At 37.1% G+C, this 15,651-nt stretch overlaps 1 protein-coding gene across 11 annotated transcripts in view; it reads right to left on the reverse strand.

Annotated features, from left to right (window-relative positions):
• Nucleotides 1–2,380: 2,380 nt before the first annotated feature.
• The window catches only part of LOC5570905 (cGMP-dependent 3',5'-cyclic phosphodiesterase), a 181,183-nt gene continuing 167,912 nt past the window's right edge, over nucleotides 2,381–15,651 (reverse strand). For all 11 annotated transcript variants that reach the window (XM_021844958.1, XM_021844955.1, XM_021844954.1 and 8 more), the window contains 4 exons: nucleotides 4,894–5,052; nucleotides 4,473–4,801; nucleotides 3,651–4,068; nucleotides 2,381–3,187 (listed from right to left, as the gene is read on the reverse strand). In XM_021844958.1, coding sequence (XP_021700650.1) covers nucleotides 2,897–3,187; nucleotides 3,651–4,068; nucleotides 4,473–4,801; nucleotides 4,894–5,052 — 1,197 coding nt within the window. In that variant the 3' untranslated portion in view covers nucleotides 2,381–2,896. The remainder of the gene's footprint in view (nucleotides 3,188–3,650; nucleotides 4,069–4,472; nucleotides 4,802–4,893; nucleotides 5,053–15,651) is intronic.

Raw genomic sequence — 15,651 nt, forward strand, 5'->3', positions numbered from 1 at the left:
TCATTCTCTGCGTACAGCCAGCGTACTCGAGGTCTCCTTCGAAGTCGCCTACATCTACCTGGTTCCCGCAAACACCGAAGGCTTTCCAGTCTGTCGTTTTCAACGCCGTAGAAAGCAACCGGAAGAATCAATGTTTTATACTGGGTAAATTCAGTTCCCTTTTGCAAGTTGCGAGATCTAAACTAGTTATGTAGTCCGTAAAAGGTCCTGTTCGCAGCCGAAAACTTAAAACCAGGCCATCGACATGGATGGAGACACCATCTTCTATGGCGACAGAGGGCTCGATTGGCTGGACAGATGGATCGGGCTCGAGGCATCCAGTCTACTGTCAATCGCTGCAGTTGAAATAGAGCATGTCGAAGGTGTGCTTCAAACACATCCCACTCAAATACTATCTCAACACCTCTATCTCTACCTGCAATCAAGTACTTTGTTTTGGTAGAATTAATGGTCAGGCCTAACCTCGCTGTCTCCCTCTTCTGAGTCACGAAGGCCTCCTCCACTGACCTGCGATCGATTCCAATAAGCTCGATATCATTTGCAAAGCCAAGGAGCATGAGCGATCGTGTGATGATAGAGCCGTTTCTCTGCACGCGTCTGCAAGTGCGTCTCCCTGCTACAACCCGTCTAACGTCAGAAACGAGGTTGACACCTCGTCTGTAATTCGAACACCTGCACCTGAGCGTAGGACGTATCAGCCTAATAAGTTTCGCCGAAAAAACATGTTCAGACATTATCTGCCACAACTCATTTATTTTCACTGAATCGTACGCCGCCTTGAAAACAATAAACAGATGGTGAGTCTACAAGTTATACAGCCGGAACTTATTTGTTGAACAGGATGCGCGACAGTATTTTGTACGCCGAATTCAACAGAGTAATTCTTCTGTAATTGGCACACTCCAATTTGTGCCTTTTGCTGTAGGTTGGGTGTATTAGGCCATCCAACCAACCGGAGGGCATTTTTTCGTCATCTCATACCTTCAGAAGTACTCGGTGGATCAACTGGTAAAGCTGCACACTTCCATGCTTGTAAAACTCGACCAGGTTTTCGCCCTTCCCAGCAGCCTTACAGTTCTTTAGCTCGCTGGTAGCCTTTACACCCGTCCGATGGTCGGTAGTTCTGCAGATTGGTCGTCATCATCAATGTTCGCCCTGTTTCTGGCTACATTCCCATTTTCACCGGAAAGCCACCGCCGTATATCGGTCAGCAAATTCCCTTCTCGATCATTGCACATGGCGAGCACTGGTACGGTATGGTGCCGTGCGCCATTGACCGTTGCATGAAATTTCCGCATATCGTTCTAGTTCATGCTACCTCGAGCTTCAGCTACCACACATTCTTCGTGCAGCGTTTTCATTTTATGTTGCTTCTGGCGACATGCTTCACGTCTGTCACTCTTTGGCACTCTTCATCGAACCAGATGTTTCATCTTTGTCTATGACCAGTAGTGTGGGACAAAGTTTAGATTCTCGCTCCAGTCCACATTTTGGATTGCATTTAAGTCCCATAACAACTGTGCAAAATTTCAGCTCGATCGGTGAAACTATATTTACGCACCAGCCGTTCAAAGTTTGTATGGGATTTACTATGGGAAAACATACTTTTGAAAAGAAAAATCGCCAGAGGTCGCCCATTGACCTCTATAAAAATTCTGAACACAGACCTTGATAGGTATTTCTACGATGAAGAATATTGCCGAAGACCACGAATCAATCCGTCACTTGTGAAAAAAGTTCTTCAATGAAAACCTATCAGCAAGGCGACGTTGATTAACACGTAAAAGAATAACAATAATAAAAAAATGGGGCAAAATTTTCAAAGAATTTGTTTAATAACTATTTTTACGAGCATCGGATTGCTTTGCGGTCTTTGACAATGTTGTTCATCGTAATAATACCTATCGAAATCTGTGTTCAGTATTTTTTTATAGAGGTCAATGGACGACCTCTGGCGATTTTTCTTTGCAAAAGTATGTTTTCCCATAGTAAATCCCATACAAACTTTGAACGGCTGGCGCGTAAATATAGTTTCACCGATCGAGCTGAAATTTTGCACAGTTTTAAGGGACCTAAATACAATCCAAAAAGTGGACTGGAGCGAGAATCTAATTTTTTTATATAAACGTGTCCCAGGTTAATGACCAGTGCTAATCACTTTCAGCGCCATTGTAGTCATAGCTTCGTGGAAAGGGTCCCACCGGCTGTTGACATCTCAAGAAACGTTGATTCTTCCCAACGGCTCGTCTAGCTGCTGGCGGTACTGGCCCCGTTCTAGTGTCACAATTTTTTGACCGAGTGAATTCAGTTCATCCTGAATATTGAACGAGTTAAAATTTCAGTCAGAAATTATTGGGTAAAAATAAAAATATGGTGGGCGTCGTTGTAGTTTTTATATTATTGACGAGCATTTTCTCTTTATTCTTGAGTTAGATTTCACAATGCATGATCAATTATAAAATAAATCAGATGTTGTTTCTGTACTGGCCTCGGATACAATGGGGTTGGAGTTGTCACGAACAGGTATCACGTACTTAATGAAGAAAGCTACTTAAATGATATCTAAAGATTTTCTAAAATAACACTGAATAAAACATCTTTCTATACACCTATGTGCTTCTAACCATTATCGTTTGCCAGCAAACAGAGTGGTCATTGGATTGACATTTCATTGCCATCTAGGTATACGAAGTAAAATATTTCCTTACATGCTATTAGGCCAACGTAGAAAATAAATAGACGAACCATCGCTATCCACTGAACATCACAATCTTCATTCTACTAGAACAAACCATAAATGATCGGAAGAAGGACTATTTGCACTCAATTAAAATTAAATTTTCGAAACATGTTGTGAACTGGACCTAACACAACCAATGGTCTTCGGCTTTGTCTCCTAATTACAGGTATCGTAGCAATTCTCACAGCAGTCACTAGTCCTAGAGCAGATTCCATTCTCTTTGATGTCCACCCACTGCTGTCGGTTACAATCGATAGTTTCGAGAAAGTGCTGCGTTTCGGGGAAAATTTGCGCCAATATTTCGAACGTTGGCCGAACCACCATCGTGAGGAACTCGATCTGCAGCACCGGAATGCAAGCCTTCTTCCGGTCCATCATGGCGTTCGGCCGCAGGCCCATCTGCTTTTCCAGGTCACCCTCGGCAAAGAACTCGGCGTATACGAGATGCTGGAAGAAAGATATGCGAAGGATTATATACTAATATGCAGCTGAATTTTAAGTTAGTGCTCATAGAGATATTCATAGATATATTATAATTATAAGTCTACAACCCGAAACTCTGAAAAATCTTTGATCTTTTTTTAATGTATCGTTGGAAGAATTCCTGTTTCAATAATTGGGTTTATCAATGCAAGATAAACTTTGTCATAATATCTGGAGAACTTCAGATACTTCTGAACAAATTCGAAGAACAATTGAAAATTTCCGAATTTTTGAAACCTCTATATGAATTGTAAGCAAGTGTTTAAGAAATCCTTAAAATAAATCCAGGGAGAATGTTCAGATGAAATTTTTGGAAAAATCTCTGATGGAATTCCAGAAAAATGCCTGGAGATTTTTTTGCAGGAATTATTATAAGATCTTTCTTATGTGATACATGGAGTAATTCCTAAAACAATAAAAGTCTTACCGCCACATGCTGAACCGTTTTCCAGCTCTTAACCTGATCGCTCAGATCGCAACAGGTGATCATCAACGACAGCAGCAATCGTTGATTGGAACCTTCCCCCAGATTCTCAGGCCGAAGACGCTTCAAGTGCGGCATGATCCGGAAGTGATTGGCCAAATCGGTGGCCAAAATGAGATCTCTCAGGAAATCGATGCACTCCTTGAACTCTTCCGTGGAAAGACTGTCGAGAATCTTGCTGCTCGAATCGTTGAGAATGCAGATCGCCTGGGATAGATGATGCCGCTCGTTTACGCTTCCTTCGCTGCTGTATAACCGTGCCAGTGGACTGCTGGATTGTGTTTGGTAGGTATTACTGGTGCCTCGATGGTCCAGATCGTGACAGAAGGCCGCGATTAGGAAGGAGAAGCCTTGCATTTTACTATGGGAGAAATAAAATTGGAATGATTTGAGTGAGTACAAATTATTAAGGTTAATGAGCTGTAACAGGAATAGGAGTTTTGGGACTTTAATCAATCAAAAACATTTAAAAATTGAGTAAACTTGTGTTTTTAGCATAACTTTAAGCGTTTGGTTCTAAAATTGGGACATGGCTTTAGGACCCTATTCGATATAGCACGGTACAAACGGATTCTGTGGATATTCCAAACGAATGTTTTTCTAGTACATTATTATATATTATCAAAAATTGTAATCAAACTCTATATCTAAAAAAAAAATATGGGAGTTTTCATAAGGAAAACGTTCCTAAAGATATCATACGAGAACAATGGAATTCGTCATTCTTGCCAAGCTAAGACTTAGTAAAATGTTCAATGTACTCACGTAATTACACCGTTTTCTATCAGCTTCAAGTTGACCATCAGCGAGTAGGCAAAGTGCGCCACTGAGAACGCGTGCCACCAATTGTGATAGGGCGTGTCCCGGTAGCCCTTCTGCACCAGCAGAATAAACCGAGCCAGTTTGTCCTCGGGTATTTGGAAGGTGGTAACAAAGTTGAGATCGTAGAACATTTTTATCGACAGCTGCACCGAGAGAGCGTAATTTTTCACCTCCCGAGGGCAGAAGTCAAACCGTGGCAAGTCCATCGCAAACTGATCCGCTTCGTGTGCATTGACGGCTTCTAGCACGTGTTGAATTTCCGTGTCCGGTACCTGGGGAGGGAGTGCGAGGAGAGTTATAAACGAGGAATACAATTTCGAATGATGCATTCTTTTGGGATTTTTGATATTTCAAAGATTGTTACCTTCATATGATAAAGGAGTAGTTCCTGTGAGAGTTTGTATCGAGCTTCCGCTTTCTGAACTTGTTTATGGACGAGCGCATGCATAATACTGATACCGCAGTACACGGAGAACGCGGTGGCCACTTCTTCGTCACATTTGTCAAAATGGAAACCGTTGAGCTGAAATGATGCAAAGGAAGATAGAAATGTGTAGTGTAATACTTTTGCACGGGAGTGTATATGCAAATTTTTGAATTTCTATCAATAAAAAAACTGAATAGCATAACCCTATATCAGAACAGTAATCATGTAAAGTGTGTCTTAAATAAAACATAATACCGTCAAACGGGGTGACTTGCAACACTTTTCAACTTCAATCAACCAAAATCATGATCTAAACGTCATCTAAAAATCTAAATTCCTTTATGAACTTTTAATGGTCGACCCGCCTACAGAATGAGGTGACAGAAGATTGAATCGAATTATTTTATCATACCAAAAATCATAAAAAAGGTGAAAATTTTCAAATTTCCCTATGCGGGGTGACTTGCAACACTCTATGCTAATTTAGTTTTTGCCATCAAAATGTTGATATTTTTTATTAGTCGCACTTGTTAAGAATTATTATTCATGTATTTGAAGCATTCGAACCATTACAAGAGCATTTTGATTACCTATTTTCAAGAAAATGATTGAGACATTTTTGTATGGGAAAATGAGGCGTAAAATCATCAAGGTCAAATATCTTAATTCAACAATACATTTAACGAGTGTTTGAAGATGATTGACGAATTATGACTCATTTTATTATAAAGTAGACCAAACACTAAAGTTTTCCACTTTTATAAAACTCTAAATTCCATGGAAATTAGGTGTTGCAAGTCACCCCGCATAGGTACATCTTTATAAAAAGTATTTATATTAAAAAGTTGTTACTAAAATTTCGTAAAATAAAATTCGTCATATTATAACTTATTACAGGTCGGACTCGATTATCCGGAGTATCGATTTTTTTTCACTCCGGATAATCGAATCACTAAGAAAAATATTGACATCCTCGATAAAATAACTTAAATATTATCTTTTTTAGTTGTTTTGACTATATGATGTGGTGGCGTTGCCAGAAATTATTTCTAGGAACAGTAGGGGTCTTTACAAGAAAAACAAAAATTTTATCAGCATACACAAAAAAAAACACTTTTTCAAACCCCCCTTTTCTTAAATACGTTCAAAACTGCAAAAACATTCATATTGTATATTGCAATACCAAATTATCTCTGATTAACCATAAAAATTGAAAAACAAGAACATCAAAAAACAAATTCCGGATAATCGAGTCTAAAATTCCGGATAATCGAATCACGGATAATCGAGTCCCCGGATAATCGAGTCTCCGGATAATCGAGTCCGACCTGTAGTTGTAGAAACAACATGTAGAGTATTAGTTTTGTGGATTAAATCTATATCATGTTTTCAGGCCACGATTTCGAACCTCCATCAAGTATCAGTTTTAAAGGCATTTAACAGAATTATGTTCAATTTGTAAAAATAATTAATTGTGGCTACTACATGAATTATAAGTGACACGTGTTGTAGTACCGATTAATAACAAATTTTTATTTGAATTTTGTGTTTTATAGTGAAATTTGGTTGTAAATTACTATGTGTTGCAAGTCACCCCGCCGTTGCAAGTCACCCCGTTTGACGGTAATAATAATAACAGTAATCATGTTTTCGATCATAGGGGAAGGTGGACGGATATTTTAGATCTCAATAGTATTTTCATGAGTTCCACGCAAAAATTACCATTTTAATAACATTCACACACATGTTGTATAATTGTATAAATTTTGATCCCACCAGCGTTTCTTCCAGGAATACCGTTTTGATTCATATCACGGACACTTAAGGCTCCAGTGAAGTACAACTTATCATTACACATATAAGCTAAGTATGCCCTTCCGCTCAAGAAAAGTAAAAATTTCTGCCCAAGAAACGGTCAAGAAATTTGCTACAGTGAGCTCCATTTGAACTGACATTTCTTTTCAACTGCGTACTACGATCAAAGAAAAATGCTTTTCTTGAGCATTTCTTGCAAGATATTTTCCACGCATCTAGATAGGCCCTTACTTTTCCGTTGAAGTGCATACTTCGCTGTAAATTGAATCGATCTGTACAAAACTTTGACGTAATAGGCCTTGCAAACACTTAAATTTCGAATGGTGGGTGAAGATTCCGATTTCACATCTTTAATTCACTTTAATCAATAAACATATTCGGCCTCTTCATGATTTTTATTCCGGACACAACCACACTTTTGCTTCATATTTTGGACACTTTGATTCGAATTCCGAAAAGTTCTTGAAAAACACAATCAAAATAATCGAATCATTATTTAAACGCACTAAACCGTTAGAAAGACGTCAAAACTTGAACATTGTAAATTTTCATGGATTGCTATGTAAAATGTTTATAAAGATCATCTTTCAAATTGGGATTTTTATGACGGCGCATTTTGAAACATTTCGAGTAAAATCTTTCCCATACAAAGTAGAGTGTCCGGAATTTGAAGCTGTCCAGGTTTCGAATCAAAACTGTTACTCCAGAATTTATTCAGGCATCACTCACATATGTTTCGAACGATACTTCTAGCTAATGTAATGTTGTTCTTACGTTAGCACAAATCACACAAGTTGATGGTGACTTCCAGCGAACCCAACAGGATAATTCAAAGTTGAGTTTTGCAGCATTCGTACGAAAATATTTGATTTTATACTTGAAGACTAACTTACGCAGTATACGTCCGTAAACCATGTCGGCTACCCTAATTTCACATTACTGATAAAAATGTCCGAAAAATATGGACAAACTTTGCCGAAGACACCATATATCTAAAATTTTAGGTTTAGGTTTAGGCGCAATCATTTTTGTCTTCTAGATATGGACTTGGGACTGCAGTGGGAACGTTATGCCAAAAGAAAGAAAAATGTTTTGATTGAAGATACTGAGATTTTTTTATTATTAGAGTATGCTACCAAAGACCCCGTGCCAGACATGACTAAAGGTTGCATTCACGTCTCAATAGCACGTGCACCCCAGCAAATTCCCATAGTCAATTATATAGCATGGAAAGAAACTTCGGTCTCTCAAGACTGGCGGAAGCGCTCTCGATGAACAAATCAGGCAACGTGCCTTCTGGGTAAATAGAAACTGTGTTCAATCGCGTTTCAGGGTACGCATGTCAGAAGACGTGTGCTACATAAAAATCCTTTTTTCCACGGATGGGTAACCATGTCCTGGAGCTCTCCTCTGATGGCACTATTCAAAGTTTCGAGTTTTCTATTCCCCATTCCTATGCCCTCTTCCTATGAAACGGAAAATGACTCTATAGGAAAGAAACTCTTGAAAAGATAAAACTTTAATAAATGTGGAATGCACTAAATAATGGAAATAAAAAACAACCACACAACTACACTATGAGAATTGTTCTGCTCTATTGCGCGCAATTGTTGCAGAAGTTTGCTGCTAAAGTGCCGCCAATAGTGACTTGTTGTCGGTTCCTTGGAAGTTTTTCATCAGTAATTTATGCGCAGCGATACAAACTTCACGCCAAACACTCAAGCAACTGACGTCGGTGCTTTCCTCCACGAGGCATTTGAAGCTTGTTGAAACTTTCAGCAAACTAACAATGTTGCTCGAAACGAATATGGAGCTGAGCAGACGAGTTGAGAGACCGTGCTTGTTAATGTGCCACATGATTTAATATGTTTCGGAACGAGTTGCACGTTTTAATGAGAGGTAGAGAAGATGAAGTCTGTCTGAGAAAGTTATACTGAAGCAGATGGAGTTCGAGGAAAGTGACCTGAAGTGTGTACCACGAAATTGTGTACAATTAACAGTGAATAAGATTGCGATTACTCGAGCCATCTTTCTCCTTGAGATATTTACACAACTAAAATGTGATGCTATAGGTACCATAATTTGTATAAAATACGTGTTACATGATGAGATTCGTAAGGATCACCATTAAGTATGCTTCTAAAAACATGATAAGAAATGCATAACTAATCATTCAAAGGTATTTATGATAAAGAGATTACTTTTCTCAATATGGAAGAGTTTGTAAAGTAAAAGAAGAGCATTTTGATGAAAATTCCATAAGCTACTTACTAACCTACCCGTTATTGCCGAGCCGAGTGTACCAAATATAAACTATGTTCATATAGGAGTAAATACCAAACATCGTACTCTCGGGCTGTACACTTTAGCAAGAATACAGTAGGTACTCCAAATTGCAACAAGACAAAGCCACATTATAACTATTGATTCCTATCTGACCCGGTGGTAAAGCTTCAAGGACATCGTTCTTAGAAAAAGCTTCATAGAAGGTCACTTCTAAATATTCACTCAATATAGTTGCTACCACGATCAAAGCGGATGATTAATCTTTGAATTCACAACTTTTTTCAAAAAGTGGGATTAAAACTGTCGTTAATTATTGCAAAAATAGAAAGCAGAGCGTTTATTGAGAATGCGCACTTTATTCCAAGGGTGAAATGGATAATGTTGAAAATCAAAATAAGTAGTAAATCGTAGCCTCTGGCTCAGGTTTTTCGATTCAAGTGAGGATGCAAAGTGTCTCTCCAATCATTTGTCAGTATTTCCGAAGTTGGTGGATTTGAGTAGAAGCTCTTGAATTCCATTATGGTAATCAAGGGCCTTCCTTAGCCGAGTGGTTAGAGTCCACGGCTACAAAGCACATGGTTTGAAGGTGTCTGGGTTCGATTCCCGGTCGGTTCAGGATCTTTTCATAATGGAAATTTCCTTGACTTCCCTGGGTATAGAGTATCATCGTACCTGCCACACGCAGTGATGCATTTTGAACTGAACGCGAGCCAAAAATGAACGGAGCGCGTTCAAATTTTGCACGAGAACGCAGTAAACATTGAACTCTCGAGCCAGAGCCTGTCGCTGCTCTCGAACGGTCCGTTCAGATCGCAGTGCATTACAATGGCAATCAAAGCGTGGATTTAGGTTTATACTTGGAAAATTTTTCTTGAATTGATGATAAGTTCAATTGAATTATAATAAATATAGCATTTCTTGCTTTGAGCACCTTCAAAATAACTTTGGCACGTTGAGATACCGTGAAATCTGCCAAAACCATCTTCGTTCAATTTTCGGCTCTCTAGCGTTCAAATTTTTGAACTGAACAATGCGCAAGCCTACTTGATCACTCCGTTCTATAAATTGAACTGGAACGCGAACTGAACGCGTTCAAATGCATCACTGGCCACACGATATACAAATGCGAAAATGGCAAGTTTGGCAAAGAAAGCTCTTCCCGGACTTTAGAATTTAGTATCAAACGCTTATGTTTAGGCCAGAAACACATGTTTACTCAATTTTTAAATGATTTTTGTTGGTTCAAGTCCAAAAATCATTTTTTTTATGGTTTTTGAATTTTTGGCACACCCCTTGGCTTAAACTCGAATTTTGGGTATATTTTGTTTTCCAATGTCAGATAGGAACTATGGCCGATGGCCGTGTACAGTTAACTCTCCCTTACTCGATATTCCGTATCTCGATATCGAGTTAGAGAACCATAGTAAAAGTTGATTTACATGGCTAACTCGATGGTCCCTTGGATCGTAGTTGCACTGGATTTGTGTTCTGTAACTCGATACCTCCCTAACTCGATGGTCCCTTCAATATCGAGTTAGGGAGAGTTAACTGTATTTGCAAATAGAGAAATTGGGGAAAATATAGATTGAGACTTGTTTAATGATCTCAAATATGTTTATTTGATATTATTGAAACTTTATTAACAACTAGTGCTCCCGGCAAACTTCGTCTTGCCATCAAGTAGGCTGTTAAAAAACGTCATGACACGTCTCATACAAAATGACGGTCCCATCCACTCTCATTATCCTGAGCTGATGGGATTGATAAACCTGCATATATCCTGAGCTTTTTATACACACAAACACCTCGAAACACTTCAGGAACATAACTATGGAAGAATTTTTTAAATCCGATAATCCGTTCTCCAGCCATTTCGTGCAATACAAACACCATTCCATATTTGTTTATATAGAAGATAGATAGACTAGTCTAGCATACAGTAGGCTGTTTGATAAGTCTTTCAGAACTCCTATACTGCCGTGAATCGCAAGTCAGTCCTATCTGCATTTTTATCAAAATTAAGTTGAGCTCAGTATTCAACACATCTTACAATGCTCTTTCAGCCCCGTAATGAGATAATATAATTTGTTCGAAAAAAAATATTATAAACAGCATGTCAAATTGTCCTATAACGAAAAGTAATCGCATATTAGTCCCACTACAGATTTCCGCACCGTGTAACACAAAAATGAACCGAGTTCTGATCACCAATTGGGAAAGTTTCATTAGGATTTGAACATTTTAACAAACATTGGATTTTAAATTTCAACTTTTTAAGATTTATTTGATTTCTAAAGTAATAGTAGTAATAGTAATAAATAAGGTATTGGCATTTTTGTTAAAAAAATGAAATATTTATTTGAAATGCGTGTTCTAACAAGGATTGCAGCTTTTGCCGAAATTTTCAAGTCATAGACTGTTAAAGATTAGAGTAAAATTGTTTAATTTTATTGTTGCAAACACCGTGTATGCCGAATACACAAAAAAGGGTCAAGATATGTTTTGCATTCCAAATTGTCATCTGAAGTAATGTAAAAAATACTATTATATAGGGAAACCTGGTCCAATTCGGATCCTGTTCTAATTCGGACCATCAAGCATTTCTCAATACTGGCACTATTGTAAACATCGTGTGTATGGTTTTCTACCCACCGTCTGTCTTGGATATAACACAATAAATTCGACGCCTTTCAGTTAATTCGTTTGATTTATATAATAGTTAGAAATCGGTTAGAATTAATTCCAAGCTTCTGTAATTGACAATAAATCTCCAATCTTTCTGTGTTATTTTTTAATCGAATCCCCCAAGTCTAAGCTTTCATCTGTCTGTATAGTTTTGATATGTCTATGCACTGTTTGTGCTCAACTAGTATAAAAATCTTAAAATGTGTGTTGGTCTAATCCAGACCTTTTAATATGGTTCAATACGGACCTCTTGATTTTCAACGAGCAGTCAGTCTATTTCATAAGCTCTACCCCGTCAAAGTCTTCTTGACTTGCTAAAAAATCACAGGAGTTGTAATATTGATGCGTATATTGAGTTGTAATATTGTTGCGGTCAAAAAAAATGTCTTCGATAAAATCTAAGAAGCACGTTAGATTACAAAGAAAGGAATCAATGAACCAGCTACTTGAAAACCATCTCCATTAATACCACATCCTATTTTGGATATAGCTTTCCAAATTTGTTTGACAATACGATAAAAAAAAAACTTTTACGAGTGCTGAGAACAAAACAATCAACTTTCCCTTACACGATATAATGTGTTTCGAACTTGAAAATTTGAAGTTTGGCTTCATTTTATAATTACTTCAATATAGCGTACTTCGACCCTAAAATGTATGTCGATACTTCTCCAACTTGATGTCCCAAGACTCGATGCTGACTCTTTCATTTTCCCAAATAAGTTCACCTCTTATACCCGATATTTTCATGCCATGATTCAATATGTTGAAATTTTACTGTATTCTAAACAAAAATAGCTTTTTCCAATGTATTTTGTCAAAATAACAAAAAGCAGAGTTAAAAAATATGTGTTCTTTATCTCGGTATCTCCCATACACGATTGTACGTTTAAAATCGAGTTAGGGAAAGTTCAATGTACTCAATTATAAACCAGTTTCGGATTTTACCCATGTTTTTTTTTGTTTTTATGAAATTCACATTTTACTTGAGCTATTTCTAACTCGAACTAAAGGGGAATTTTTCACGCATTGGATTATTTTTTTATGCTTGCGTTTATAGAAGAAGTTGAACAAGCTTTGATACCAAATAAATTGGAGTTATATTTTATAACTACCATAGCAAATAACGATATAATATAGGGTGGTCCTAATTAGAACATGGGGGTCCGAAATGGAACAGGGTTGGTCCAATTCGGACCTTTTGGAGAAGTTTGTTCAAAAAACTCTCTTAGAGAAAAGTGCACGCGCTTAATAAATCAATTAAAATTTAATCAATAACTGAGTCACATTAACATCTTCTGTTGCGTTTTTTTGTATGAAACGCTAGTCAAGGAAATTGTCTTTCGATCTACAGTGAAAAACTTCCCAAAAGCTTTGGTATTCCACTGTCATAATCAAAAGGAAGCGAGAGATGAGAGAATCTCTCATTGGTACATAGATCCTTTAGTAATGTTCAGCGAGAAAGCATTTATAAATTGAGTAAACATGTGATTCCAGGGGTAAACTTTGTCGTTTGGTACGAAAATTAGGCTTCAGGACTTTATTAGGCTCTTCAAAATCGGCACCATGATATAAAAAAGGTTGCAAATTTATTGACCAACATTACAAGCCAAAAACACCAAAATATTGCTCCAGCATTGCAATGAGGTCTTGTAATGTTATTGTGTTAGTTAGTGTGTTCCCAAGAAATTCAACCAGGTATCTTGTGTGGAAACACATTAACATCTCCTTCAACAAAATATGTAAAACTTATAAATACAACTGATAAACCTGCATATATTCGAGATTTTGTACCTATAATGAAACCTTTGAAGAATTTCATCATAGCAAACATTGATAAGAATGATCGGACAGAAAAAAATAAAGAAAAAATCAACATTTCAAATTTACTAGAAAGTATTAAAAATTTTTTGGACTACCTAATTGAAGAATATAACGATATTTTTACTTTAGGAGAAGATAATTTGACAACAAACAACTCCTATGTGCAAAATATTGAATTAACTGACAGTGTGCCTGTTTACATCCCAAATTATAGAAGTACTCATGCAGATAACGAAGAAATTGAATCCCAAGCAAATAAATTGCTAGATAACAAAATTATTGAACATTCAGTATCGGCTTACAACTCACCTTTTTTATTGGTGCCCAAAAAATCGAGCACTGCCGAGAAAAAAAGGAGATTAGTTGTAGATGTTAGGCAACTAAATCAAAAAATCTTGGCTGACCGATTTCCACTGCCCAGAATTGATACCATAAATTCCTCTTGATCCCGAATCTAGAAGATATACGGCATTTACTACTCCCTTTGGACATTATGCTTTTACGCGTTTACCATTTGGACTGAATATAAGTCCAAATAGTTTTTAACGCATGATGGCGATTGCCATGGCAGGACGCCTGAATGTGCATTCTTTTATATAGATGATATAGTAGTAATTGGATGTTCTAATAATCATCATTTAAATAACTTAAAAAGAGTTTTCGACTGATTGAGACACTATAAGTTGAAGCTCAATCCGGATAAATGCCAATCTTTCAAGACTGAAGTCATATATCTAGGTCACAATATTACAGATCAAGGTATATTACCGGACGATTCAAAATTTGACGTTATCAAAAATTACCCAAAGCCAGCAAAAGCGGACGATGTCCGTAGATTTGTTGCTTTCTGTAATTATTATAGAAAACTCATTCCTAAATTCGCCCAAATTGCTAAACCCTTGAATAATTTACTTCGAAAGAAGGTAACATTTTCCTGGACAGAAGACTGTCAAAAAGCTTCTGAAACTCTTCGAGACAATTTATTGTCCTCACCAATTCTTAAGTACCCTGATTTTTCAAAAACTTTCATATTGACAACAGATGCTTCCGATATTGCTTGCAGAGCAGTATTATCTCAAGACTATGATGGAAATGATTAACCAATTGCTTTTGCGAGTAAAGCATATACCAGTGCAGAATCGAAAAACCTACAATTATGCAGGAAATGATCGCCATTCATTGGGCAATAGATCATTTCAAACCATACTTGTACGGAAGAAAATTTATTATAAGGATAGATCAACGTCCTGTTGTGTATCTTTTTGGCATGAAAGAACCGACCAAAAAGTTAACCCAGATGCGATTAGACATTGAAGATTATGATTTTGAAATAAAATATATTAAAGGAAGTGATAATGTTGGTGCCGATGTGTTGTCAAGAATTATAACATCAGGAGAAATAAAAAACATTAAAACATTCTCATGGTTCACACCAGAGCTATGACCAACAATCAACACGAAAATGACAAAAAACGGATTGTTTTACCAAAAGAGAAGATTGATCACCTTCTTATATACGAGACAGGAAATCCGTCAGAAACAAGACATTTGCAAAAAATGACTATAAGCATGCAAAACAATATGATTGTAATAAAAATATTGATTCACAATATGAGAAAAGCGCTAATTACACTAGAAAGTCACACGCTAGAGTTTGCTCTTTCAGAGATGAATGAAATATAAAAAAAAATTGAAATGTCAACAAATAATGAAATTTTCACACATATACCAATACAACATTTCAAAAGGATAGCCCTAGAAGCCGTCCATCAATTTGGATTGATACTATATCGTCCTCCAAAGGAATGGACGAATTTCGAAGAGATTAATAACCTATTACACGACTTCCATATGACTCCAATAGGTGGTCATATGATACAAAACCTTAAACTCAGAGACCTTTACTATTGGATGGGTATGAGAACCACAGTTATGAAGTTCGTAAAGGCCTGCAAACTTTGTAAAACTAATAGAGTAACGAAAAAGACGAAAGAAGCATCATTGATAACAACAACGCCTATCAAACCATTCGAAGTCATCTCGATTTATACGGTAGGTCCGTTACCACGAACATCGCGAAACAAT

Source organism: Aedes aegypti, chromosome 2 (genome assembly GCF_002204515.2).
Source record: "Aedes aegypti strain LVP_AGWG chromosome 2, AaegL5.0 Primary Assembly, whole genome shotgun sequence".
Lineage (NCBI taxonomy): Eukaryota > Metazoa > Arthropoda > Insecta > Diptera > Culicidae > Aedes > Aedes aegypti.